Below are 27,478 nucleotides of genomic sequence, written 5' to 3'. Positions count from 1 at the left end.
TGTATTTGAGAAGGATGCCTCATACTCCACTGCTAGACACTGACTGTTCCTGTATTATCCTTTCTTTCCTTCAAGACACCATCACAAGTGAATCCCACAGTTCTCGTGATTTTACCCTAACTCAGTTTATAACAAATCCTTCTCAGCTAAAGAACTCTTAAATATTTCTTTCCCTTCTAAAATAGGAGAGAAATAACACTGAACACTCCTGCTGAACAATGACACTGTTGAAGATTATAAGCACATTAGGCACACCTTCCCCATTATTCTGTCTACATATATATGGTGACAGTTTCAGTTAAGGATCAGCAGTCATCAAGGCATTTTAAGTACTGTTTTAAGTACATATTTGGAGTCAAAATTGTTTACCTTTTTGTTACCATTAACAGATCTGTACTGTTGACCATAGCATGTGCAATATATCTGAGTTTTGCAAATCTTCCATTTTCAATTTTCTAAAAGAGATAAAAGTTTTATAGCTTTGAATATGCTAGTAATGTACTAATTTTGTGCTCAAAAGGTATTAATGCTCCAAAAATATATATTGTAACAAAGCACAAAGCACATATTTTTAAATAAAAGGCTACTTTCATAAAGTCAGAATATAACTAACATCTGTAGAAGCTAATGTTCATAACTACTTGGTTGCTGTTAATACACTTAGGCAAATAAAAATCAATCCTAACCAAAACTGACCAAAAAAAAAACCCCAAAAAAACAAAAAACACAAAACAAAACAAAACAAACAAAAAAAACCAAACAAAACAAAAACAAAAACAAAACACTCAAAAAAAATCAGAACTCAATTTTCTAGGTACTTTCGGTGCACACTGGATTTGTGCTAACTAATACATTTCTGAGACAACAAACAAATTACAGATTCTTTTCCTACTTTACCTCATTGCCTCCAAAACATTGACTATTTAACTCTGAGAATAAAACTATACTTAACTGTACATAAGCATCATTATCATGTAGACAGTGGGACTTACAATAACGCACTTGAGGTAATACTTAGCATTCCTCTATATTCTTTTGTTTCCCCATTAACTTAACAATTTCCTACAACTGATGTGTAGCAGAATACTTTTAATGAGCAACACATTTTAAATACTGATGACAACATGTGGAAGCTGAATTACCTGGGACAGATCAAAGCTTAGCCCAGATACCCTGCATGGAGGGAATAAATCTGAGACCTTGGCAGGTGAGATATTAGGAAGATGCTAATAGACTCACCCAAAATTAAGCTCTGTTGGTTCAAGACCTTAGATTTATAAGGTCAAGCCCCTGGCCTGTAACCACAATTACCTGCCCCAGGTAAAACCCTATAAAATGCCAGGTTAACCACACCTCTGGTCTTTGGATGCTGCCTACCATCTGATGATTAAAGGATATCTCTGGGCTATCCCGTCGTACCCATTCCATTTATTAGCCATGCTCAACCTGGCTGAATCGAGAGAGGGGCCGCAGAGACATCGCCCCCCACCCCCCTCCTCACCCCCCCTTCTTAGCAACAACAGCAGACTAATAACTTTTTAAGAACAGAAGCCCTCTGCCTCTCACATGACTTGGCAACCATTGGATTTCTGACTTTCTGAACAGTGAGTGATTAAACTAGTGGTCAAATTAATATTGTTGCATCTTGGTTGGAAATAGCAACATAACTGCTTGCATCCTTCCCAGCTGTTACAACTTGGAAGCAACACCAGATTAGAACAAACTAGTATGAGCCCATAAAGTTTTAACTATAAACATATAGCTTCAGATATGTATGCCAAAATTTAAAAATATCTAGATTAGTTCTTAAAACAGGTAAGAAAACAAAGCCATTTAATGTGTGTTCCCCAAAACAGTAAAATGATGAAGACATTTAGATGGTGTAAAAAACTTCAAATTTGATTGCGTGGATAATTCCACTTGCCCAAGTAGACTTTTAAAAAATTCTGTCTTCCCCAAAGATACTGATTTTTTATGACTAAAATGCATGAATATTTGAGTAGCAAGTTACTCTAAAGAGAGCTTTCCAAAAAGGCCTTAGAAAGTTCAAATTATTTCTCTTTCCCCAACTATGCTCGGCTACAAAATCACAGCTATTGGTCATGTGCCTACTTATATAAGTCATTATTTGCATTTATTTCTGCAAGAGCTAATGTCAAGAGCAGGATAAATTCAGCAAGAAGAATGGCATAAGAAATGATGAACAAAGAGCTTGGAAAATAAGGTCTTTTTAAAAAAGAAATTTTTGGAAACTTCTTATTCAAGCTTTAACAAGGCATTGCTCTGCCTCTGAAATGTGTCTCTCCTTGTCTCTTGTATTAGAAGCTTGGACCTAAATAAATAAATAACTAAAAAAAACCTCTCTAAAGGGTAACTCCTACAACATTCTAGTACATAACACACTGGATGGTTAGAAGACAAAGGAGGCTGTATGGACAGACTATGGACAGCATGGATAGGATACCTGACTCACAGGTCTAGGTCTGTGCTATGACGGACTTTAATTAGTGGCCTAGAAAGAAAGACAGGGAAATGGAAGAGGACACTGACAAGAACTTAACAAAATAATGTGTGGAAAGAGCAAGCGTGGTTCAGAATAGGTATAAAATACACTTAACTGCACTTAACAGTAAGACACCATGACAATGACACAAATTTCACTTACTGACCAAACATATAAATATCACATAGAATGACCAGTACCTCTGTCCTATTCAAAGTACGTATAGGGTAAAAGCATTTAGCAATTTAGCCTTATTAGGATGGAGAGGATTTCCCACACTGGGGAAAGTAACTTTCTTATGCTTTGCATAGCACTGAAGTAAGACTATCAATCTAAGTATTAATCCCCTTAAGTGGGACTTAGAAAAGTTTACTAGCTAATTTTCAATAAGTCATGTCCTCCTGCTGTAATTTACTCAGTTTACAGATAACAAATTGGGAATTGTGAAAATTATTATATAAGTACAGTACTTAACAATCACACAAGTGGCAACCTTAAACAAAAGCTATTTAAACATATACCAAATTCCACAAAAAGTGTATCATTCTACTAAGATTCCCAAACATGTGATTTGTGGAGCACAAAAACATTGTACACACGTGGCATACACTGAGATAACTAGTCCTCATTGTTAGCTATGAGACAAAAATCATAAACTCAAGTTACCTGTGTTTATAGTTTTGTAGACAACAGGAATTAATTGGGAAATAAAACACAGAATAAAGCACAGAAATGGTGCACAGGCAATTTACAAAGGGAACACCTGCCAATGCTAAGCAGTAACTATTTTTATATTTTCTGCCTTTGGATTTTTCTAGCTTTTATTTACAATCTTTATCCCTTTTAGCATTAGGAAATACATCATGGAGGGAGACTGCTGACAATTCTTGTAACAAGCTCACTCTTGCACTCTGCTACTGAAGTGCTTTATACAACTCAAACATAAAATTATATATAATTGATCACAATACAGATGCATAAATAGTTCTTAAAACTTTTATGGCATGTAGCTATTGTTTGGAGAAAGACAGCAACTTGGACCACTGTTTGGTGATGCAAAACCATGAAAGGTAACACTGATCCATCATTCTTTGTTCTATGTTAGTTTCAGCATTGTAAGAAAAGACATACAAATTTTTAAAAACACAATATCTGTATTTCAAATTAAAAACATTTTAATAACCTGATTAAGTATATGCACATCTATTTTTAAAAAGGCACTCCAGAAGCTGTAAACCAAGAAGTAACTCAAGAAGTACTCCCCTCCTTTGCAAATTCTAACCTGTAGTACAATTACTTAGATGTCACTGCAATAATCTAACAGTAAATGTGATAAGTTACGCATATATATATGCAAGTATACTCATCTTAAAAGTGGTATATCTGCACTTGGAGAGATTACTAATCACACCACACCCTCAATGTAATGAGAAGCAAGCAGAGAGGCCTTTGACAAAGTTAGAAATTATAATAAGCAAAATTAAGTAGTGGAGGCAAAAATTAAAATCTGTGATTCTTCTGGTAATAGTTCTAAAAAATACTGGTAACATGTGTGATACTTAAGTCAGAATGTTTGATATCCTTCTTGAACTCATCCCAGATGAAACAGTATGTAAAAAAAAAATACTGAAAAGGCTGTTACTGCTTAAAAAGTGGTTATAAATCAGTTGTTCTCCCTTAATGTTCAGATTAACCTTCATCTGGACTAACAGCGTATTTCCCTATTAACTGGTTACTGTCCAGATGTGTGTATTTTGAAGGCAATCCACTGTTGTTGCCAGAAACTCCCATCCTGAATGCATCTTACAGTTCAAATTATAAGGTAGCTTTTTCAAAAGCTGTATAATTGCTAATTTCAGCAGGCTAACCTGCTATAATTATCTATTCAGTCTTCCCCACAGAAACATTTAATATTCTTGACTTGTTAGATGTAGCTTGAATAAGTGTGAAAAAGGGGGAAAACTGTTAAAGAAAAAATAACATGTAAAACATTCATTTTTCGCCATGCAAAATTCTCTCATCATTTATGATTAATAACCGATAATACTTTATCACCTACTTCCTCATTTCAGTTACCCTAATTTGAAATGTCATTATACAAAACGCAAAGCAATGTGCAATGTCCACTACGTGTTTGCATCTGTATTCAAGATTCCATTTAGTCATGCCGAACAGTAACTCTGAAATCAACCTGGTTTTATTAAAAACAGTGGGAAATTTGTGGTTGTGGTTAACATTTAAATCTGAGGCCACAGTATGCAAGAAAATAAAAATTAGGACAGCAGCTTTCAGAATGCAAAACTCCTACCTCACAACAAAAATACAGACTGCCTATGCTGACTGGCAGAATTATTTTAATAAATTTTTGATCCGAACACACAGGAGAATTGGTTTGGGCAGCTGAAATGGAGAAACCATACTGATCTACACGCTCATCAGGATGACCATATCTGGATGTTCTGTCTCCTGCCAATACAACCAAAACTCTTGGATTCATACCATTTGAAGCATGATTACAGCGTCAGCAGGGAAATAAAAGAATATTGTCTTTTAACTTCAGTCACAATCAAGTTAAAATAAAACTGAGCAATGCCAGCTTCCATGTTTCTCTGGAACAATTGGTGTTAGCTGGTTTCAGACAGCTTCTCATAAATGTCTTCTATTTGGGATAGGGCAGTGGCTATGTCATAGTATCCAAATGTTGGATATTTAAGTGGTAAGGATCCTGCTTTTTTCTTTAACCTAGACAGACAAGGTTTTTCCAAAGCAGGATAGATCACAACATCTGTGACTCAGTAAAGGAACCAGAAAACTAGATGGCATGCATGAATACCTGGTAAGAGTCTGGACAATGTTAAATAAAAGAGAAGTTATTTTGAACTTCAGAAAGAATATAATTTTACAAAGTGAAACCTTAGTTTTAGGGTACTTCAGGATATGGAGGTTTATGTTTTGGTTTGAACCCAAGCTCAAGAGCAGTGAGGGAAAGACAGAAAGGATTAGCATGATATACTTTTCCAACTCCTCAGATGTTCTTCCTGGCAGACCAAAGTGTGAACACTAAGGAACAAGGGCCTATTCAAATCACTTCGACATCCTACCTGATATGAAACTCATGACCAGAAAGAATCACCAAACCAAAAGCTGAACACCTCCAATATAACACGATATGGCATTGAAGCAAAGCTTTGAAGGACTGCCTTCTCCAAACCAACATAATTGTGCAGCAACCTTATATAACACAGTATAAGTATCCTCACAACCTCACACATTACAAAAGCAAATTTAAAATAATAATAATAAAAAAATTTTGCACATGTTTTGAGCTTGGGTAGACAGTGACACAGAACCACTGACTGCACAGCAAAACCGCTTATGACTTAGCTTCATAAGCACAAAACCAGTTTCAGCTTCACTCTCTGGCAGGGCCAAGACCTTGCACATCTATTGCTTCTGGAAATGACTAGTAACAATTTATGTATAAACAGTCTATTAAGTGATCCCTGAAACTGTCTAAAGTATCCCCGCGCACTGACCTATGTCTACATAGTATCTTGAATATATCAGTCCACCAGAAAAGCCTGAACAAAAGGGATGTACTGGATAACATCAAAGGTAAAGAGCACAGCCAGTAATTCACCTCAGCAAAGAGGAAGTTGGACAAGTCACTAGAAGACTAAAACTGAACTCCTGAGGAAAATGGAAGGCAAAAAAGTTTGAAAATATGGTCTCTCTTTTTTTGCTATGTTACTTTAAATCCCTAAAGAAAATGATCTCTATATGTTTTGGGGTTTTTGTTTTAGTTCTGGGGGGGTTTTTTCCATCCTGAAAGAACATCAGTTTCTGCCATTAGTTCTCATAGCTTTTTGTCCCATGACCTAAAGAGAAACTAAGTACTAATATTCCAGATGGTAAAATTTTCTGTTATCCCAAATCCGCATATCCACAGATGCAATTTATATCTTTTTCCATGTATGTTCAGAGAAGCCTAGACTCAAGAGGGAAGTAAGTAAAATACTTATACAAAATTACTATATTTTCTATTAACACAAAAACTTCAAAAATAGAAAAATTGAACTATACTCCACCAAAGAGAAAAAATGTTCTAAGGCATGATTATAGTCATATTTGCCAACTCCAGTTGGCAAATTTCATTAGTTTTGGTCGTTTGCTTTTTTTTTTTTTTTTTTTTTTTTTTTTTTTTTTTTTTTTTTTTTTTTTAAAGTTAGCATTCTACAACCTTTTAATCTAGCAAGTAAAAAATTAACTCTTTTCAGTTATACTACAGTGGAACTAGAATTAGCAATATCTGACTCATAGATACAATAATTCAATTTTACCTCCATGTTCTGCATAAACTTGTAGGATTTTAAGTTTAAAAAAAATTTTAAACTAGGTCAATTTTTGGTCAAAAAATTATGACATTTCTAAAGCTGTTTTAGAATGAGAAAGAAATATGTTTTTCTCATAAAATTCACATGCATTTTCTAGCAAGACTGGTATTACAAAAGAAAAACAATTTTATAGGATAAAAAAACAAACTGCAGTAAAACAGTACAAAGTAAAAAGATAATGTTAAGTAACATTATTCCAAATTTTCAAAACCCAGTAAAGTTAACTAAATGTCACAGTAACCTTTCCATTATGTTATATGTAACACTTTCCCCAACTTTTTGACATCATGTGTCTTTTTTAAGAAATGAAGAGCAAAATTATTTTCTATGTTCTTCAAAGAAATATGTAAGATCCATTTGGACCTGAAACATTCAAAATCCTTCCCACAATGTTACAGGCAGTAACACACTGCCATACAGTTTTTCATCTGTTTCTGCAAGGTATCCTTCTGAGGTGACAGCATTACAAAACAAATAGCAAGTAATGACCTGTAGCAATCATAAACATCAGCAATTTCAGCTAAAACCATCTCCCAAATTTAGTTTGTCCTGCTTATTCTCCATGATATTAAAGGCAAAAGGTAATTGCCCAAGGTATTACCCTATACAGCAGTTTTTGAATGCACAGTGCCAGAATAAGTAATCTTAACAATTTTAATGGTTCTTACCCAAAAAATTTTGATAAACAGAAGCCAACAGGCAATGAAAGAGAGAACATTACCTTGTTAAATAGGTAAACATTTCCGAAGTTCTTACTGTTTTAGAACAATGCTGACTGTTCAGATGGTGGCAGAAGAATTAATTCTCATTATAATACTTACTGGTACAGAATTATCTATTACAAGATATCTTTAAAGTGCAACACAAAAAACTGAATTTACTAACAGACCACAAAAAAAGAACAAGAAAATCGTGCAAGCATTTCAGTGAATATAGAATATTTTTTTTAAGAAACCAATAACTGGTAAAGGTATTTGGAAGAATTTATAATATCAAATTGTAGTCGATCAGTGTTGGCACTTTCCCCTCACCCCCATATCTAGGCAAATAAAAAATTAAATACTTTTGCACATTACATATGTTTTATTATGCAGTGTCTTGAAGAACTAGTGGTATTTTTTTACATCTTTCTGTGGTTTTTACATGGACTTTAGTTCTGGAGCAGATTTTTAACTTTTTTCTGTTGCTATGAAAACAAAAATATTGATTTATGAAACAAATAATTTATAGTCAAAATAAAAGCCAAAATAAACTGTTATTTCATATGTTTAAGGATACCAAAAGATACACAAAATAGGTACTAAAAAATATGGTAAAGCAAATGATAAATGAAAAATTAAAAGTTTAGGGTAACGATTCTTGAAAAATGTATGCATTTTATCTATTAAATACCTTTATAAGCCATTTAGTGTTCTTACACTATCTAGTTCTAGAAAACATGAGAAACAATATTGGAACAGAACAGATGAATCCATTTTAGATATACTTTAGACATGTTTATTGTTAATAAGAAAAACAGACAAAATACTTTTGAAATAGTAATTGAATAAAATAGTCAAACAGCATTTTAACACCAATAAGGTCTGTACAAATCAATTAAGTTTTACTAAACACATTTAAAGCAATAGTAAATAAACCCTGTTAAACATTTATATAAATGCAAGAACATTAAACATAGCTGATAAAATACATCTGGAAACAAACTCTAAGTCAAGGTATTACTTATTTCTTCTTATTCAATATTATTTTACCTAATGTCTGGTTTTATCTGTAAGACTACCTTTATTATATTATTTGCATATTTGCCTAGCACTCATCATCATACAGTTTATTATCCCCACATTTTTTTCACAGTTTAAAAAGTAAGAATTTAGTATCACAAAAGCCCGATTTCTCAGCAGGAATTATAGCAGCGACATTTAAAACTTCAAGGTCAAAAGAATGTGACAAAGGCCATGTATATCTGTTACAATCCACATTATCCTAACTGTCATCATCATCACTACTACTGTGAGCCATAGTCCACTCTTTGTAGGCCTGCCTTTTCTGAAAGCATGGTAAGGGAAGAAGAAAGCAGAAGTATTAGTTTAAAAGTACTAGTTTGCCTTGCCAGTTTGTTAATTATAGCAAAACAACCCCACAGAAAACAAAGAAATTCTGAAGTGACATCCTATGTTTAGGGCACCATATGAACACACAGAGAATAACCTATATCCTATTTCCTTTGATCAGCATATGCAATCTCTAAACTAAAAGAAGTTTTATTCCAGCCTAATCCTGTAATCTCTTGAAAAGCTTCAATACAGTGACCAGAGTGGGACCAGTCACCAGACCTGTATGCAAAGAAGCATAGCAAAAGGGGAAAGCAATATTTTTATGCATAACAAAATATTATTCTATTCAAACTCTTTCAAATAGTGGACAAGCAATACACTGAATTTCATGCAAAAACAAAGTAACAGCTCTAGAACCGTAAACATTAAGAACCAAAACCAGTACTTAAGGGTTAAATTAAGACACCAAATATCTTATTGCAGAATTTAATGTCTGGGGGGGAAAAAAAGGCAAATCTCCATTTTCTGATTTAACTGTCTACAAGGAGATCTGCCTACTCTGCTTGGAGCTTTGAAAACAGTTCTTCAAGAGTAATTATGCCTTAGAATCATCAACAGTAAAAACTAATATGAAGCTAACAATTCTTTAGTTTTAGCTACTTTCAAATGGTGGCTCCCATCACAATATATCAAAAGCATTACACAAGGCCACACCTTAGTATTTTTTAAGTTCGATAATGGAAGGTACTGTACTCTGCCATACAATACAGAAAAATTAGAATTACATGTTACATGGCAGATTTTTGTAAAGGTTTCTCAAAAAAAAAATAGAAAATACAAAAATGTACAAATTTAAGAAGCCAAAGCAATATATAGTCAGCTCGTTAGAGCTGACTGTTTGCTAGCATTTGTTTTAGCAATATATTTTAAAACAGAAAAGAGGAAGTTTTAACAGAAAAGAGGAAGTTTTAAAATTGATTTTCTTAACAAAAAGAGGATAAATATTAGTAACAAATTTACGCTGTCCATCAGTAGTAGCTTCTAACTACCAGAGGGTAGAGGGTAGTTAAGGCAATACTGCTTTGTAACGCCAGTTAGAAATTAGACAGCACAGGTTAAAGCCATCTCATTACAAGAAAGGCACAGGTATACTGTTAATTATCAAAGTACTTTCACAGTCTGCTGAACTACATCACCAGCGAATGGAACAACAAACACAGCTAAGGTGCCCCCAACAGATCAATCCTGTTGTACCAGAAAATGAATGACAAATGAATGAAATGCAGGAGAAACAGAAACAGGAGTGGAACTCAACATGGAACAAACAGCTGTGGCAATAATCAAAATTAGTCATAAAATGCTCTCCAAAGGCTACTTCATTCTTATTTACTTCTCCAGAAAGGTTATTCTGGTATGACATTTTAATGGCACACTGTGAATCCTTCCATGTGTATTTTTAAAATTCTGTTTAAATTTATGCAATCACTAATTACTACTTTATTTGCTATTGTTGTACATTTCTAGAAAGAAGTTTTATTTCTAACATAAGGGGAAAAAATAAACTCAGTAAGCTGTGTGCATCACAACTGAAATTGAGAGGAATTTTTTGAGTCAAATTTACTTAAATGGCAGATGAATCATTAAAAAGTAAGAGTTGCTCAACAAATACTTCCAATGAACAATATTCCACTTTAGAACTGCTGATGTTTTTCAAAGGCTTCAGTATGACATAAATACAACTATTTCTTAGTGTCTTTAAAATGCTGTTTTACATAAAATTGAGACATAAAAGTCACTGGTTTAGCTATGTATTATAAGATTACTGAAAAAACTATGTGTATTTATCAACGCTTTTCACCAAAAAAAAATTAAAGGCATAAAACTTTTCATTTGCACATATAAACCTTTTTCTTTTTTCAGAATGCTCTGTGCATACACTTTTATAGATATACTGATTTATTTTATGGTGCCTTCCTCAAAAGTTATATCACAGCAGTCAAATCCCCAATGTGGTTACATGCCTAAGAAATTAAACTTCTTGACTACTGAAGGTATGAAATGAATGGGAATTTAAGTGGGAAATTCTAAAGTATTTATTTCTATGTAAGATGAGTTTAAATGTTTGTCAAAAATTTATCTTTCATTTTCTTCACCTGTAACATTTGACTTCCAGTTCCATCTCTTAATCTGTAAGGTCTAATAACTCCATCTTCACCAAAGAAGCGAGGTGGGCGCAGGCTTATAACATCTTCTGATGAATCTGCAACCCTGACAAAGCAGAAAATTTAAGATACATGTCAATATCTCTACTCCACAATACTATTTAGCTAACAAACTGAATTATTTTCTATGCAAATTAAATTCAAGTACTTGTACAACAACTATTGTTGTCTATAGATGCACTTTTGCATAGTAACAGACATTACATGAAATAGCAATAGACTCAGAAATCTATTTCTGAGAATCACTATTATCAAGTTCGATGGCACAGAGCAGCACTTGCCTGCAAATACTTCATTAGTGTCTAACTACTGCGCTTCAAAACTTCAAAAGTAAAGACAACTGTACCATATAGAATTTTCTCTCTGATATTTTTCTTGCATTTCTCTGCTAAAGAACTTAAACAGGAAAACAGAAGAGACTGGCATTCTTACGGCAGAAGAAGTGATCCAGCTCACTAAGAACAGGGCGACTGAACAATTTAATTTAAAGTTACTAAGCGCCTCTTCAAAACACTGTCTTCTCCTTTATTGCACATAACAGTGTGAGATATTCTCCAGCAATTAATTTATTTAAATGCAGTCTTAACAGTTCTGAGACTGGCATAATCTAATGGTCTTGGAACTCATCTCATAAAGTAGTAATAATATATAAAGTAACTTTGAATGTGTTTGAGAAGTCCTTTTTTCCTGCTTATTTGGGATAAAGGTTAAAAATCATCAATTTAAGGAAGTCTGATAGCTGAGATATTTAAGCTAGTTTTTTCAGTAATGCTAGAAATACCTGAGATTTGTGTCTCTGTTTTTTAAATTATATCAAGTGTGTATTTTGTTAAAGAGCCACCTACTTACTATGTAAATAACATAGAAATGATACAAAGACACTAGGTACTACTAGTGTTGTCTGTTTCATGCCATACAATATTTTGTACACTTATTTTACTTACTTTTTAATACCCTGAAATGTGCTGCTTGCCATATCTATGATTCCACCAGTAGGCCTAGCTACTGCTCCCACTAAGCCTTTTCCAACACCTTTGAAAAAACCAGCTGCTCCTTCTTCCTGAGCTCCTAAAAGCATTAAAAGCAGTAAATCATTATAAACCATAGAGTTTCTCTTACAATCTTAACAAATTTTATTACCATTTAATTACAAATCTTAATTTGATATACAACTACATACTCGCCACACAAAGATCATGTAAGCAACATTTAAGCTATAAGTCAGCAGGAATATAAAATCTTGACAAATAGTTTTATAACTGATTTACAACATCTCATCAAATATCGAGAATTTACCATTGTGTGAACAGCCAATGCATCAAGACCAAACTTACCTCTTATTGGTTTTGTAACTATTCCTGTTATGCCACTGACAAAACCCTACCAAGATAAACCAAACAGATGTTACAAATATGCTTCAATATAGTATTTTTCCTTTTTAACATTTTTCTTTCTATTTCATTGGTGAATAGCCTCAAAGTATATGTTGGGGGTATTCTAGAATTCACTATAAGCTTAACAGAATTAGAGGCACCTGCTTTACAATTCCTACCTTCTTTTCTACCCTCTTGCATTTCTCTATAAAACTATCACTGAATTGTAGCTATATACCTACAAACCCAAAATTTAAATTAAGATACTAACAAAATACTAACTAAAAAAAATTGAAAACCAACAACTCTCGGGTAAATACAAGAATTCGCCTGGTATTCAGGCGAAAAATTAATTAATTTTTGTTTTCCTCCTTACAGAAACTAGTCCTTTTCCACCACGTGTGATACCCTCTCTTAGACCAGTGGGTTGTTTATTCATGGCTTCTCTCCTTTTTTGCTGGTAATCCTCATCCATAGTTATTGCAGCTACTCCTTTTGCCATAGCACCTGTGATTCTTGAGGCAGCTCCTGCTAATCCACCTGTTGGAACATACACCAAATTAAAATTCCAATGCAATTTACAAATACTCACCTCTATTGTTTACTGTTAGGCAAACTACTATCATGGTGCTGAAACTTACCAACAGCTCCTCCTACCAGTGCTTTAAATCCTAGTGCCATTCCTTCTATAAATTCCTCAGGACCCTGGATGGCTCCCTATGAGATGAAAAGTATACATTAATGATGAGCTTTGAATAGTATATATTACGTATTTTTAAATCTTAATTTTTTATTGGGATTTATGTGTAACGAAGAGGACAATAGGATGACACTGAGTGAGAAAGTGTGAAAGTACCCACAAAAGCTCCTGTGACAGAAAGACAGATAATTTTAGAATACTAATTAATTTCCTGAAGTCTGCTTATTTTAAGAAGAAGAGAAAGATTTATTTTAAGGTATGAAGAAATGGCCTTTTGGCAGTAAAGTTAAAGGGACTTCTCTGTCCTTTTTAATCTCACTTGAGTTTTCAAGTGCACAGCCATTTTCACTTGACATTTTCAACTAATTCTAAATTTAAATTTATAATATAAATTTTATATTATATATATTTTTATATATATATATATATATATTTTATATTCTAAATATAAAACCAAAAAAGGTATCAATATAGATTTTCAGTACAATGTATATCTATCTACTTGTAAAAGGGCAGTAGAGAATTTTACCTGGTAAGGTTCATAGAAGAAAGCTTCTACTCCTTCAGACAAGCCTCTTATGAATCCAAATGGATTACCCAATACATCAAGGCCAAGAATAAGAATATACATCTGTTTAATAGCCTAAAATGAAAATTGTTATTAGTGAAAATATTTCCTAAATTAAACTAAAACAAAGGCAAACATTGTAGTATCTCAGATTAAAATGGAAAGAAACATAAGTTCAACATGAAAACCTCAAAACTGTGCAGAAAAGTAAAAGCAGTTGTACTAAAAAGATGAGAAAATCAGTGAGTAAACCATATTATGTCAGCTAAGAAACAACAACACTTAAAAGCGTTTCAGTAGGCCCTTGTTATTAATGATGGATGGATAGATGGATGGATAGAAGAAGACTAATTCTTTTATGTAAAAGCATTTTGTTGTATTCTCTCCACTGGATGACAGGACTCTCAACAGCACACAAAAGCTAAGAGGGAACCATGATTCATATAGTACTAATGTCCAAGAAAATGCATTAGTATTTTAATGCCAATCACGTTCTATCAGAGCTCCATCATGTTTGCTTCCCCTGTTGATTCCAGCAAGCTGTTTTGTTATCCATGCCATTTGGCAAGGCAGTAAAATTCTATTACTGAGTAATTGGTTTGTATGCATTAATTTAACCTTTGTACATAGATACAAGGATGAAAATTGTTTTATTTAGTTTAATAGAATCAAAGTGCACAGTAGCACTTTCAAAATATAAATTTATTGGAATATTGACATTTTCTTATTCTCACCTGTTTTGAGTAATGCCTTACAACTGCTGATTGGAGCTGCTGTGTAGTACAGAAGTGATACCTGAGCTCAAAGAATGCCAACCTAAAAAAAAGGAGAAAAAGTAAATCCTTACTATGCAAAGCAAAATAAAACTTAACATATGTAACATTGGTATGATCTTTGTGAGTGATTTTTACATTCATATTTTTAACCTACTTAAAGACAATATCTTGTACATCTGTAAGGGTGGCGCCTATGCTCTTCAGCAGGAGATTCAAGGACTGAAATGGTATCAATTCATTCTTTCTTTCTTCTTTGTTACTATCTTCTCCACCTGTACTGAGTGAAAAGCTCAAGTGTAACTGAAGGACAAAAACAAGATTGGAAAATAACATGGTTAGTTGTTAGATGTATGACATTTCTTTTAGATGATTTAAAAATTGAGCTAAGACATTTCTAGTCTGACTGAAACCAGTCTGACTTTGTAACAAAATACACAAATACACAATGTAGGCCAGGAAAACCCCATTGACATTTCAAGCCAGAGTGAAGAATTTAAAATACCTCAAGAAAACAAGAACTTGAAACTGTTTTATTATGTTTTCAGAGAAGGTCTCCTGATTCTTTTAGCTATAATTTAGATTATGAAGTCATTTTTAAAACACTTAATTTCTCTAAGTTATACCCAAAACCAAAGTGTACAGAAAATGACAACACAGCATAGTGTCCAAGCAAGAATGTAACATATAAGCTTGAAAACAAATAATTGCAAATACAAGTTTTACAGATGCCACATAACTACTGGAATATGCATACAAGAAAAACCCTACCTGTGCACATATGAAATAACCAAAGCACTTGCTTCAAAGAAATCAGAACAAAATCCAGGAAATTGCTCAAATGGCTTTCATGGCACAAAATGGTACAAATCTATCCAGCAGTTTTCAAAATCAGATTAAAGGAAGTTATGCCTGTTTCTGATTCTCTGAAGACAATATCATGCAACATTCATCATGTTGTAGCAGAGCTTATTTCAGTGGCTTATTTCAGTGATACATAGCTCACCTTGCAGAATCACTGTCACTCAATCCATAATCAGTAAAGACTGATTGTTTACTAAAACCTCAAGCCCATTTATTCCATCCTATTTCCTCCCTGCTGTTTTTCTTGTCAAATTTAATTTCTAACATCTCATAAGATACTGCAAAGAGGTGAAACTCAAATCATTCTTTGATCTACTTCCCATAGATAGATGGGAGACTCTCTTACTATTATAGATCCTATAAATTTCTATCACAGTTGTAATGTCAGCTACACACTAATCTCCTACCATGGCTGTGTATGTTTTTTAGAAATTACATCATTCTCCAATCCATAATACACTGTGTGCACACAAACCAGAGCATTTTGCAAGGAACTCTTAAATAATAAAACGCAAAAAAAAAAAAAAAAGAAGTTACTCATAAAGAAAGTCATAGGAATGCAATAGTAAGTTAGTAGTAACAATGAAAATACTTTGGTTTTTTGTTTTGGTTTTTTTGGTTTTTTTTTTAATCTGCTGTTTCAATCTTTATTTCCAGGGCCTACTACCCTGCACAAGACAAAAAATTTTCAGAGAGCAAACTCAGTCTGAAATATGAAAACGGAATACCTTAATTGGAGAGATATGGAAGTATTCATACAAGCTGATTTGTGATGTATCCATGGATGACACACTCATTAGTTCTTCTTGAAGAGATTCAACATCCTTTTTGAAGAGCTGTAGCTGTAAATGTATTTGGAAAAGATATTTCTTCAAAGTTTGGAGTATATAAAACTACTAATCGGTTGTCACAGATACAATACATTGACTAATACTACTTGTACTCTCCTACGTACAAAATCCTCTCATTGTCCTTGTACCATAAGGTTTAAAGCCACCTTTGCATATCATACACAATGAGCATAAAGGAAGGAGTCTACCATCTGTCTCAGGCAACAGTAATTAAAAACCTCATAGCTTCATATTATTCCTAGATACACAGAAAGTAACCATTTATGGACACAGAAAATATTAAAAAAAAAAATGCAAGTTGAATAGTTACAAGTTTATAATATATTTATCTTCAAATAACAAAAGGTTTCTACCTCTTGGTCACTTGGCACATCAGTCTGTGTAAAGAATTCACCAACTGCATACAGGAAGCCAAGATCTAATCTGAGATCCATCTCTTGAATCAGAACCTTAAAATACCTATACATGAAAAAAAAAAATTATTAAGGTGTTCTACAAAAACATGTATCACTTCAAGTTTAGTATAGGGTATTTAGACCACTTACACAACTTCTGGTAGTGCTTTTGGTGGGGTTTTTTTTGGTGTGAGCTTTTGTTTTGGGGGTTGTTCTGTGTGTTTGTATTTGGTTGTTAGTTTTCTTTTTTTATTTATTTTGTATTTTTTTGAGGGATTCATAATTGCTGATGAAAAGAAGGCTTTAAGTGTAAGATAAACACATTTCCAAGTAACCAGAATTATTTTAAACACATAGCAACACTTAACACTGCACATAGCACCACTATGCATAGATTTTTCTCTAAATAAAGATGACTAAAAATAACATTAAAAAGGCATCTAAAAATCCTTGTTTTACTCTTCAGTTATGTGGATAATAAAGGACACTGAGCTTTCATCTCTGTTAAAATGCTCTCAGTTTCCAAGACTAAGTTTGTGTTAAAATTACTTTTCCTTATGTTTGTCTCTATAATAATTTTAATTTTAAAGCTTGATTAAACATATCCAATACCAATAGAGATGGAATATGTCAAAATACTTACTTAATATGAGATATTTGTGAGTGTCCTGCAGTTCTCATGACAATACTGACGTCAGTAAATGGTTTTGGCGCTATGAAGTTGTCAAATAAACAAGAGATCAGCACAGATTGTTATATGATATGCATAACTTCTTAAGTTTTTTTATGAAAATGTCATATACATTCAGGGTTTTCTCAATCCTGTACAACAGGATTACATAATGGATATGACTGGCAAACAACTAAGACAGGGAAGAGAGCAGGAACAGAAAGTAATAGGAAGACAAGGATGAAATGGAACATCAAAATGCTATTTAACTGAAAATGAGCCATTTTCATTTAAAAGCAAATTAATGTTGATATATTAGATTTACATCATTTCCTTAGTCATGGAATAAGATTTTCCAATCACTGATACAAAAATGTAAACAAAACAAACAAAAAAGAATTCTGCAGATTTATGCACTGTAACTTAAAACTATTCATATTTAGAATGAACAACTGACATCCTACTAGCTTCTGAACAAAATTGCAAGCAGTATTCTTTGTATGAATCCAGAATCCCTTTCAATATTACTTAGGTTTTCTAAGTGATTTCAGCATGAAAAAATTAATGAAAGGCTCCAGTTCTTCTCATAGTATAGAGACATTGAGCTCTATGCTCCAAGCAATGGAGAAAGGTACTGAAAAACCATACAGAATATAATTTGCCATCTGGAGAGGTTATAAAAGGTGCCTCACTTAACAACTTTGAGCTTAGGCACATTTCTTTTCTTACCAATTAAAATTACTTCAGATAGGTTACTAGTTACTAGGTCACGCATTACATGATACTAGAGCAACAGGGAAATAGTGGAAGACTAAAGATGACAAGTGAACCTGTACTGCCCCAAAACTCCAAATGCAAGTAGCACAGAAACAGTGTAACAGATTCACTACCATCAAAATTAAGAAGACTTATCTTAGGAACAGACAAGTCTTCTCATATATTAGTCAGCATTAAATTTTACTGATGGTCTGAATTGAAAACCTCCTTTTAAGCTTAAATAACCTTCATGCTATATGTTCTCCAAAATCAATTATGTATTGTGCCAAAAAGATGTTCTTAAAAGGTAAAATAATGACAGATAAAAGACAGTTTCTTTTTTTTCTGTTAATTGTTAACTGTTTAAATGGTTTTCTGTATATCTTCTTTGTAGAGGTAACTGCTTCCTTACTTCTACCATTATTATTCTGTAGTCAGAAAGCTCATGCAGACTTTACCTGATCAAAGTGGTAAATCTAATACAGAATAGTTAACTTCAGTACAAGCAAGTTATTTTCTTGTTTTAAAAGGAAGGATTATGTTAAACTAGAACAAACCTGAATCCAAGGTGATGGACTTTGGAGGTTTAATAGGATAGAACACAAAGGGAAATATGGCTCCAGGAATCTGGTTTTGTATCTAGTAGGGGTAAGGACAGGACAAGGTGCAGCACATTAGCTTTTCAATAGTGAAATATTCTAAAATCAGGACAAACTCTAGAGATATGATCATTACCTGTAGCTTTCCACTAATCCAAAAGCAGAAAAAAAAGCCCTTATACTTAAAATGTATCTATTTTCAAGATCTAATAATCCAATTCTAATAATTTAGAAAATCTTTTTAAAACTGGTAGTAATAAATGGTCCACAAAAGTTTTGCAAAGAATTTGTTTTTAAAATCTTGAGTATAGCAAGACAAGAAAATTTCACCTCTTTTTGGTTTTTGTACAGAAATGCTCCAAGAAAAAGCAAGCAAGATTAATGCCAAATTTTTTTTTCAGAACAGTCACAGCTGTCTTCCTTTTTTTCCAAGAAGCACTTAAGCAGAATTTTCAAAGAATCAGAAGCACTGTTGTAAAAGCCAATGATTACAATTAAATTGAAAACATGAGAAATCCAAACAATTCTAGAAATGAACCCAAAATTCCATAGAATTTGTTTTTTCGGACTAAATAGCAACTACTTTTTGACATGACTCACTTGTATCCTGTAAATTTGAATTCTGAAAGACTTCTGATGTGCAGAGGAACTGTATTCCACTTTTAAAGCTGGCAGGTAATTTCTTCTGAGAGGAATCTCATTTGGCTGTTGAATCTTCATGTTCATTCCATTAGGAGTTAAACATACCTATTGTATTATGAAAGAAAATTTAGTATGCTGGGTGTTTTAAAATCCTATTTCACATAATATACTTTAAAAAATTACATTGTTCACCAGTATTTTAAAGCTAAGCAGTAAAAGTTCTGCAGCTTTTAAATTAGATGTGATAATTTTCCTTTATTTAAAGCAAACAAATTTTGCTATAAATTCCAACAGAAATAAAACTACAAACCAGTGCATTATTTGGGGGTTACTATCATTTAACACATAGCTATCTAGAGGAAAAGTAGTGGATTATGACTGAGATAAAAATTGGATCGTTTATCTATCCAATGTTTCTTTTCCTACAGCACATTTCTAAGGAGTGTCTACAATTCATCCACTGACAAGGATCTAGTATTTGGAGCATAATGTATTTCTATGTTCCAGAATTATTTCTCAATTTTCTTTTTCAATTTTATGTGATTGAATGACAGCTAAATCATTCCACAACAAGTAGTTTTAAAAATACAGGATTTCAGGCTAAAACAAACAAACAAACCAGCCCCAAACTAACATATTTACTGGTATAATATATGAACCAAATGCAAAGCTTCCTTATTGTAGTTTTATACATATTTAATACTACAACCTCGAAAAAAGTAACACCTCAATTTCAAAATCAGGCACTAACAACAAAAAGTCTTGTATCAAAAATAGCTTGTATCAAAAGTTTGTGGAATTTTTCCAGCATTTTTTTAATACAGAGACAAAAGTGTTTTCAAATGGAGTAGGTAAATCAATCATCTGAAATTTCACCGTAAGTTTTATCAAAGACAGCAAAATTTATAAATGATCTTTTTCTTGTGCATACATATAAGCAACAGAATTAGAGAACTATCAGTATTACCAAAACATTTGATTCCAGCTCAACAATCTTATTTTCTGAAGGACTTAGCTCACTGTAATCTCTAAATTCTTGTTCTAATTTATCAATTTGCTTAACACTCATTGGTCTCCATCTTGACTTCTTCTTGGGTTTTGTCTCCCACACCACATCAGAACTTTGAAAACAAAACAAAGAACCAAAAGAGAAGGATTAGCTCTTTGAAAACAAGTTTTCAAAAACTTGTTTTAGTGTGACTTTTAATAAGTTCTAATTAGGGAATGAGAAACCACAACAAAGCACTATTGCAGCAAAGTGACCCAAATTATGCACTGCCTTCAGCCAGTCTCTCCAATATGATGAAAAGAAAAAAAAAAAATTTAACAAGGCTGTGTAACTCCCCTCTTTGATGAAGATGGGTATGTAGTGACACTCAAAGAAGTTCCATTTCAGCAGTACGCCATCCACTGTTCTACAATCTCAATATAGTTTTTTGCTTATACTCCTGCATTAATTTTAGCATTTTAAAATTACTACAAATTAAAAAGTTCAAGTCAAGACAAAATGCTTCCTGCCCTGCATCTTATTTTTGACACTTTGTTTATTTAGCCTTTCCATCTAAAATCAATCATTGTGATTTTGATTTACATGTTTCCTCTACTGATTTCATGCTGGGAGTTTTGGGTTTGTTTCTTGTTTATTTTTTAAAAAATATTATCCTTTCTTCTATCTCTCACTTTTATTAATGCAAATAATTAACCAACCTTAAAGGGCATTAGACTTTTTTCCACTGCTTCTGTGTGCAGCTCTGTGCCTGTTTTCACCTTATAGACAAACTTAAAGCACAAAATAGGGCACCAACCAACACTATCAGGCAGATAGAAGGTACTTCTTTCCACAAATTACTCAATAGCCTACAAATATGTAACTTCCCAGACACAGCCACCTAACCTCTTTTAGCTGTATCTGTGTCAGTGTTGAGAAACATCAATGGCAGAAAAAAAGGTGAGCTAAAATTCAAAACAACAAAAACCAAATACAAAAAAGAGTACTATCTTAATTGCTGAGTTCTGCCTTCCACCCCTCCCCCCCTTTTTTTTTCTTTCCAGCTTTTACATTTTGGGATTGGGGGTGTTTTTTGTTGTTGCTCCTGAAAAAAAGGAAGCCAATTTCAACAGTACTGCCATCCATTTTCAAGAAGTTTCACATCTCATCAGGGTTTGACAAGAAAACAAAACTAACTATAAGCACTGCTAGACTAATGACTATGGATGACTGCTTTCAAAGAAAAACCAATTTAGTGAAACCTCAACACTACTGTGAATCTCAACAATTAGCTGCCACTTTTAATGGAGTGTTTCCATTATCTAAATGTCAGAGCACAGTTTCTCAGGTGAGGGCAAGGGCTGGAATTTTCTTTGTAAATGATGGATGTGATTACAAGAAGCCAATGTGCATAAAAAGTTCAGATTTGTTTGTTTTTCAGTACAGTGCAAAGAATTGATCAAGAAAAAAAAATCTCACTCTGTCAGTCTCATAACTGTGAATAAAAAAAGTGTGTGGATTATGGCAATTATATTCAAGTGCCCCTTGATGATTCCAAAGAGCCCCTGTTCAAATGTATAACACACATTTCCTAAGCATTACATAATTTCTTTTCTGCTTCCCTCTGAAATGTTATCATAGGAAACCCAAGCAGTTGAGCCCTGGAACACGGTAATTAATCAACCAAAACTAAAGGGACCTACAAGCTTTTGCATCAAAATTTCCAATGCAGAATTCAGCTGTTTCTGTAGTGATGATAACAAAGCCCACTCACACAAAATATTTGTAGACCTTACTCATTACAACTCTATTATCACTTCTCAAACTACATGGACAGGAAATATTTTCTGTTCGATGTATTGAGAAGTCTGCCACACAGAATTACAAATACATGTTCCAAACCCACGTACATCTAAATACAGTTAGCATATGCATTAGTACAAAACACAGTGAAAACATTTCTCTTGACAGCAGGAAAATATAGTGATTAGGTTTGAATAATATTAACTCGGATCTCTTTTTGCTCTTTCAGCACAAGCCAAAATGAAATTCACAGAGTGAAAATAGCTGAAGTTAAACATTTTAAACTGTCACACACGAAGTAAGTTACCTTGTAATTCCAATGTAGGACACCTCTTGTTTTGTAAAATTGTTAACCAATGAAATTCCAACATCTTGCAAAGACAGAACAATTTCTTGTTCTGCTAGTTCTGCTTTTACACTTTCATACGTCAATTTAAATACATTCTCATCTTCAGTGAACAGGACAATACGCTGCAAACCTTCGTAAAACGACATTAAATAGACTGCTTTTCTAGAATCCACACTGAGTATTTCCATTTTGTCCTACAAACAGGAGAGGAGAAGTTTTTACACCTCTATCAATCATTCTACTTCACAAAAAAATGCCAGAGTTAGCAACACAACAATGGAAGACATTTTTTTAAGGTACAGGAAAAAAAAGTCTTATGACAGCTTCTCACTACACATACACTGACACTCTTCAACTGAAGACTTCTTACTGGCACAAGCTCTGGCAAACAAAGTGATGTTACTGTTCTGTGTTTGGAACTCATATACAAGACTGCTGATCATATTCATTAAATATGAAGTTTCATGCATACGCTGATGAATGGACATATCATTCTCATATCATAAAATCAGACATCATTAAAAGGAGATTTTGATTAAAAACACATACTTCTTTTGGGGAAATTTCCTCGGTTCTATTTCCACATCTCCATTTTAATTTCCTAGATCCTGTTGGGTCTGCCCAAGTGTACAACACTGCCTTATTTGGCTGAAGGCAATCTTCCAATTCACTGAGGGAGCTAGAACAAAGTAATTTTAAATTCAAATGTCAATGAATAGTTTGTGTCAATGACCTTTGCATTCGAGCATTTCAACAAGAACAGTAATTATATTTTCAAGTAATGAAAACAGAAAAAAAATAACATTATGCATGAAAAAACACGCAAAAAAACATTCTCAGAACACTGATAAGAATGAGGATTTGTATTTTAAATTACATACGTATACTTTTATATATAGTAGATTTTGTATACTCATTTTCTTCCCTCCTTTGTGATCAACATTTTCAGACAAATGTGTTTTAAACTCCATTCCCCCTCACATATAGTTAAAAATTTAGATAATTGTGTTCCACAGCTCTCTGAAAGGAGGCTACCCCAGGAGAGGAAGTGGAGAGATGCTGATCTCTGCTTTGCTGGGATCCAGTGATTTGAACCATTCCCTTGCATCCACACTGTGCCAGAGGAGGTTTAGACTGGACATCAGGAAGATTTTCTTTCAGAACACTTGACTAGGCTTTCTTGAGAGGCAGGATATGCCCCAAGCCCTTGATTTGGACAATACCCTTAATAACACGGTTTAACTTTTGATTAGACCTGAAGTGGTCAGGCACTTGGAGTAAATGACAACCCCTTCCACTCGAAATACTGTACTCTGTTCTAATTAAATTGACACTAGGGATGCCCATAATTCATCTAAGATGATAAAAATTACCAATCTTCACAGAGAAAAGCCAAACCAAACAATCATTCTTCAGGCAAACAGGAAGCAAACAGGACTTGACTAGCAACTCTCTCACCTTCCAAGTAAAAATCTTTGAACAATACTGACTGAAGAGAAAAAAGAGTAGGTCATTTGGCTTTTAAAAAGAAATAGTTCAATAATGCTGCAGGTATACACTTCTCAGCATTGCCCAGTATCTGCAGACAGTGGCAAAGCATTACAAAGACATTACGGGTGGAGAACAGAATAACTGTGTGAAGGTGCAGAAGTAAATATTCACTCACTACAAAAAAATAATATTTGTTAAAATTATCTTAATTTCATCCTGGTTTGGCAACATTTACATAACTACCGCTCATCCCCTCATATCTTACATAACTGTAACCCATTCTTTCAGTTAAATCTCCTTTGTTACTTATTCTTCTCAGTCAGAACCTGCACATTTCCAGAAAAACACATCCTTTGCCCCCCACCAGCAAAGTAGATGTCACAAGGCCACAAAATTCACAAAACAGCTCACTCGTAAAACTACCTAGCACTATATAACACTGCTAACAATTCACTGTCTTCAGTTTACCAAGCAAGAGATTTTTGGGTGCTCTGACAAAATCTGACAGCCATTTCTTTAAAACAGGCTTCTTTAGAGAATGCATGCTTACAACATACAAAAGTACAGTTCACATGTCTCCATGCAAACATCCACATTAAACATCTTCATACATACCTTTGTCCATACTCAATAATTTCCTCTTTGGTATGGTTAATCAACAGAAATGGAGCTGCACCATCATGGTAATTAGAAAAAGTAATCACTGTAGAATGTTCAGTCAGATTAACATCCACTGCAATTCCTCCAAGCTATCAGTTGTAAAAAGTATAAAGTAAATAACAGTGGAATGGATTTCCAGCAAAGCAAATGTAATTTAAATATTTTGAAAAATTTTTCCTCTCATCATAAGATAAAACTATCATGTAGTAAAACTAGCTGTTTTACCATATTGTCAAAATATTTCCTTGATCTAAATACTAGGTAGCAGGTATTACACAGCAATTAAAACTATGCAGGAGTTCCATACTGTGAAAAGTTAGAGTGATAGTAGAGTAATCTTCCTTTTGCAAGCATACGCATTCATGCCCACAAGAACATTATACTACCAAAACCATTCACCTGCTTAAAAACTACTGCTAGATGAGACTATCTGCAATATGCAAGTAAATTCAGTGGAGTCAAAGTTACTTTTCAGAGCAATTCAGTGTTTCTTTAGAACTAATATTAATACTTCACACAAAGAGTACTTGCAAAACAAGCTGTATTTTAGCTCCTGTAGAACTGCTCCCCAGAGAAGCATTTAACAGAGAATACCTACTTACACCTGCTTGTATACACACAAAAAAGAGAGCATGAGAATGCATTTGCATAAGTATAATCTTTTCCTCAGCTAAGGTTTTGCCGTACTTGATTGCATGGGAAATCAAAGTTTTGAGAATGAAAAAGTGATTTATGCTGTTTTACCTAACATGTAAACATGGAAGGTAATATGTTACCTTATTGTCCAAATGCAGTAAAAGACAGTTTTCTTGCTGATCAAAATTTATCTTCTTTGGAGGGAGATCAGAATTTTCAACTCTAACGAGCAGTTTGTTGGCATCATTTTCAGGCCAAAAAGGAATGCACTAGAAAAGAACAATCAGAAATTTCAAAGTGAGAATACAAATGAGACATTAAAAGCCATTCACATTAGCCCAAATTCATCTACTAAATTCTATTCAAGTGTATCAATTAGGATCAGAAACCCTGTTAAAAAAACCTAGAAGTTATTACCTGAATACAATAAATTAAAAAGAAGTCAAGAAACAATTCAGGCTACAGTGAAGAAAGTGAGGAGTTAAGGAACTAAAGTGGAAACAGTAAGACTTCATATTCACAGAAAGAAGTACAGTTAAAATGGATGAAGTACATAAAATCCAGAGTATAAAATAGCTACAACATTGAAAACACCAAGCTTGGTAAAATAGAAAGGACAAAACTGTTCTTCCATTAGCAGACCTTTTTCCAAAGAAGTATAAATTTCAAATCAATCTTACAGTGATAAGGAATGACAAAAACAGGATATTAGCATAAATGCCATCCCAGAGTAATTTGAGTACAGAGGACATCAGCTACGGGCAGTCCTTTTAAAAGTGTTTGATGTACAAAACCCAGAGTATGGAGCATTAGGCTGCTAAACCAGAGCACATTCTGATATTCACATTCACAGCTGAAATCAAAACTATTATGATGTAAAAATCTCAAAGGCAATCTCTCTTCAATAGTTTACTTGCTAAATGGAGACAACCAGGAGACGGAGATGACAAAAGTTTTAATTCTAACTAATGAAAAGTCTTTTAACTAATTAATACAGTCCAGCCACAAGAACAAGCTATGACTAACAGTAACTCTCAGCTATTAACAGCCAGTCCTTTTAGACAGACGATCTTTCCTGTATTTCAAACTGTTGACATGCAGCATTCAAAAATTTTGAACCATTTTGCTCTCTCTCTAACATAGTTTAAGAACTGAGATGTCCATATTTAATTGTATCTGAATCCTAGAATTACTTCTTCAGTGGTGAAAGACTAGTTCACCAACTTACCATGCCACTAAGTTCCCTTTCCCATTGTTTCTCACACCACAGGAAGCAGGAAGACAAAGGAAAAAAATATAGTTAAACTGTAAGATTGAAGGTGTTATTTACATCAACATGTAACCCACAGATAAAGGAAATTTAAATTGTGTTGTAAACTGCAATAAAATACAGCATGTAAGTCTCAATGTGGAATTAATTGAGCCCGGAGGAAATTCAAGAAGAATCAGTCAACAGTAAATGGAAATTTAAAAGCCAAAACAAGTAAGTAAAAAGGATTGGCTAACAAGACATTACAGAATCAACTACATACAATTGATTTTTTTTGTAGTAGACTTTAGCCACAGATTGTGTCACTTAAAGAGGTTGTTTTCAAGCCTTCTACCACACACTTGCTAAGCACTTCACTAGATGTTATATATATACAACCATTTTGCTTCCACAGTGAGACCTTTAATTTATATTTAACAGTGGTCTTATAAACATTCTTCAGCAATGTCTTCTTTCTCTAAGGATATTTGTTGATCATCTGCCTTGCACTGTACATAATTTAAAGGACTGTCTTTTGCAAGCCACTGCACACTAATCACTATCCAAAAAACTCTATTGCAAACCTTGAAGAAAAATGGATTTTTCTAAAAATAGTGATTAAGTTTTCTAATATATTTACTACTTTACAGACAGGAAAGGTGTCTCAGAGGAGATTAGTTCTACTTAAGAATTGCTTTTTTTCCTGAAAAGACAAGTTCCTGTCACTAAGAAAAAAGAGCGAATTTAAAAAAAAACAAACTCAGCAGGGAAGTCTCCACTTATAACTGTCCTAGGGTGACTTTATGATGCTTGTATCTCAAATAATCTCTTCTGTTTGTGCTGTATATTGAGTTCTGTGCCTTTAAGACTGGTTCTAAGAGCAAGGAGAAGCGCGGAGTTTGTTTTGAGAAAACTGCCTGACTCCTCCACATTCTTCT

The 27,478-nt window shown here is 33.5% G+C and overlaps 1 protein-coding gene across 3 annotated transcripts in view; it reads right to left on the bottom strand.

Moving 5' to 3' along the window:
* The window catches only part of VPS13A (vacuolar protein sorting 13 homolog A), a 105,280-nt gene that overhangs the window by 6,607 nt on the left and 71,195 nt on the right, over positions 1–27,478 (bottom strand). For 2 of the 3 annotated variants that reach the window (XM_040091293.2, XM_040091295.2), the window contains 19 exons: positions 25,432–25,560; positions 24,611–24,744; positions 23,054–23,183; positions 22,463–22,698; positions 20,332–20,485; positions 19,323–19,469; positions 18,681–18,762; positions 17,341–17,410; positions 16,656–16,761; positions 16,180–16,293; positions 14,745–14,890; positions 14,549–14,630; positions 13,776–13,889; positions 13,188–13,263; positions 12,923–13,086; positions 12,508–12,553; positions 12,118–12,241; positions 11,105–11,219; positions 370–455 (listed from right to left, as the gene is read on the bottom strand). In XM_040091293.2, coding sequence (XP_039947227.1) covers positions 370–455; positions 11,105–11,219; positions 12,118–12,241; positions 12,508–12,553; positions 12,923–13,086; positions 13,188–13,263; positions 13,776–13,889; positions 14,549–14,630; positions 14,745–14,890; positions 16,180–16,293; positions 16,656–16,761; positions 17,341–17,410; positions 18,681–18,762; positions 19,323–19,469; positions 20,332–20,485; positions 22,463–22,698; positions 23,054–23,183; positions 24,611–24,744; positions 25,432–25,560 — 2,255 coding nt within the window. Of the gene's footprint in view, positions 1–369; positions 456–8,539; positions 8,944–11,104; positions 11,220–12,117; positions 12,242–12,507; positions 12,554–12,922; positions 13,087–13,187; positions 13,264–13,775; positions 13,890–14,548; positions 14,631–14,744; positions 14,891–16,179; positions 16,294–16,655; positions 16,762–17,340; positions 17,411–18,680; positions 18,763–19,322; positions 19,470–20,331; positions 20,486–22,462; positions 22,699–23,053; positions 23,184–24,610; positions 24,745–25,431; positions 25,561–27,478 lie in introns of those variants that run through there. The other variant, XM_040091294.2, reaches the window with a different exon arrangement.

Source organism: Hirundo rustica, chromosome Z (assembly GCF_015227805.2).
Source record: "Hirundo rustica isolate bHirRus1 chromosome Z, bHirRus1.pri.v3, whole genome shotgun sequence".
NCBI classification, from domain to species: domain Eukaryota; kingdom Metazoa; phylum Chordata; class Aves; order Passeriformes; family Hirundinidae; genus Hirundo; species Hirundo rustica.
Note: the sequence above shows the minus strand (reverse complement) of the source record. Positions and strands in the feature narration are given on the sequence as shown.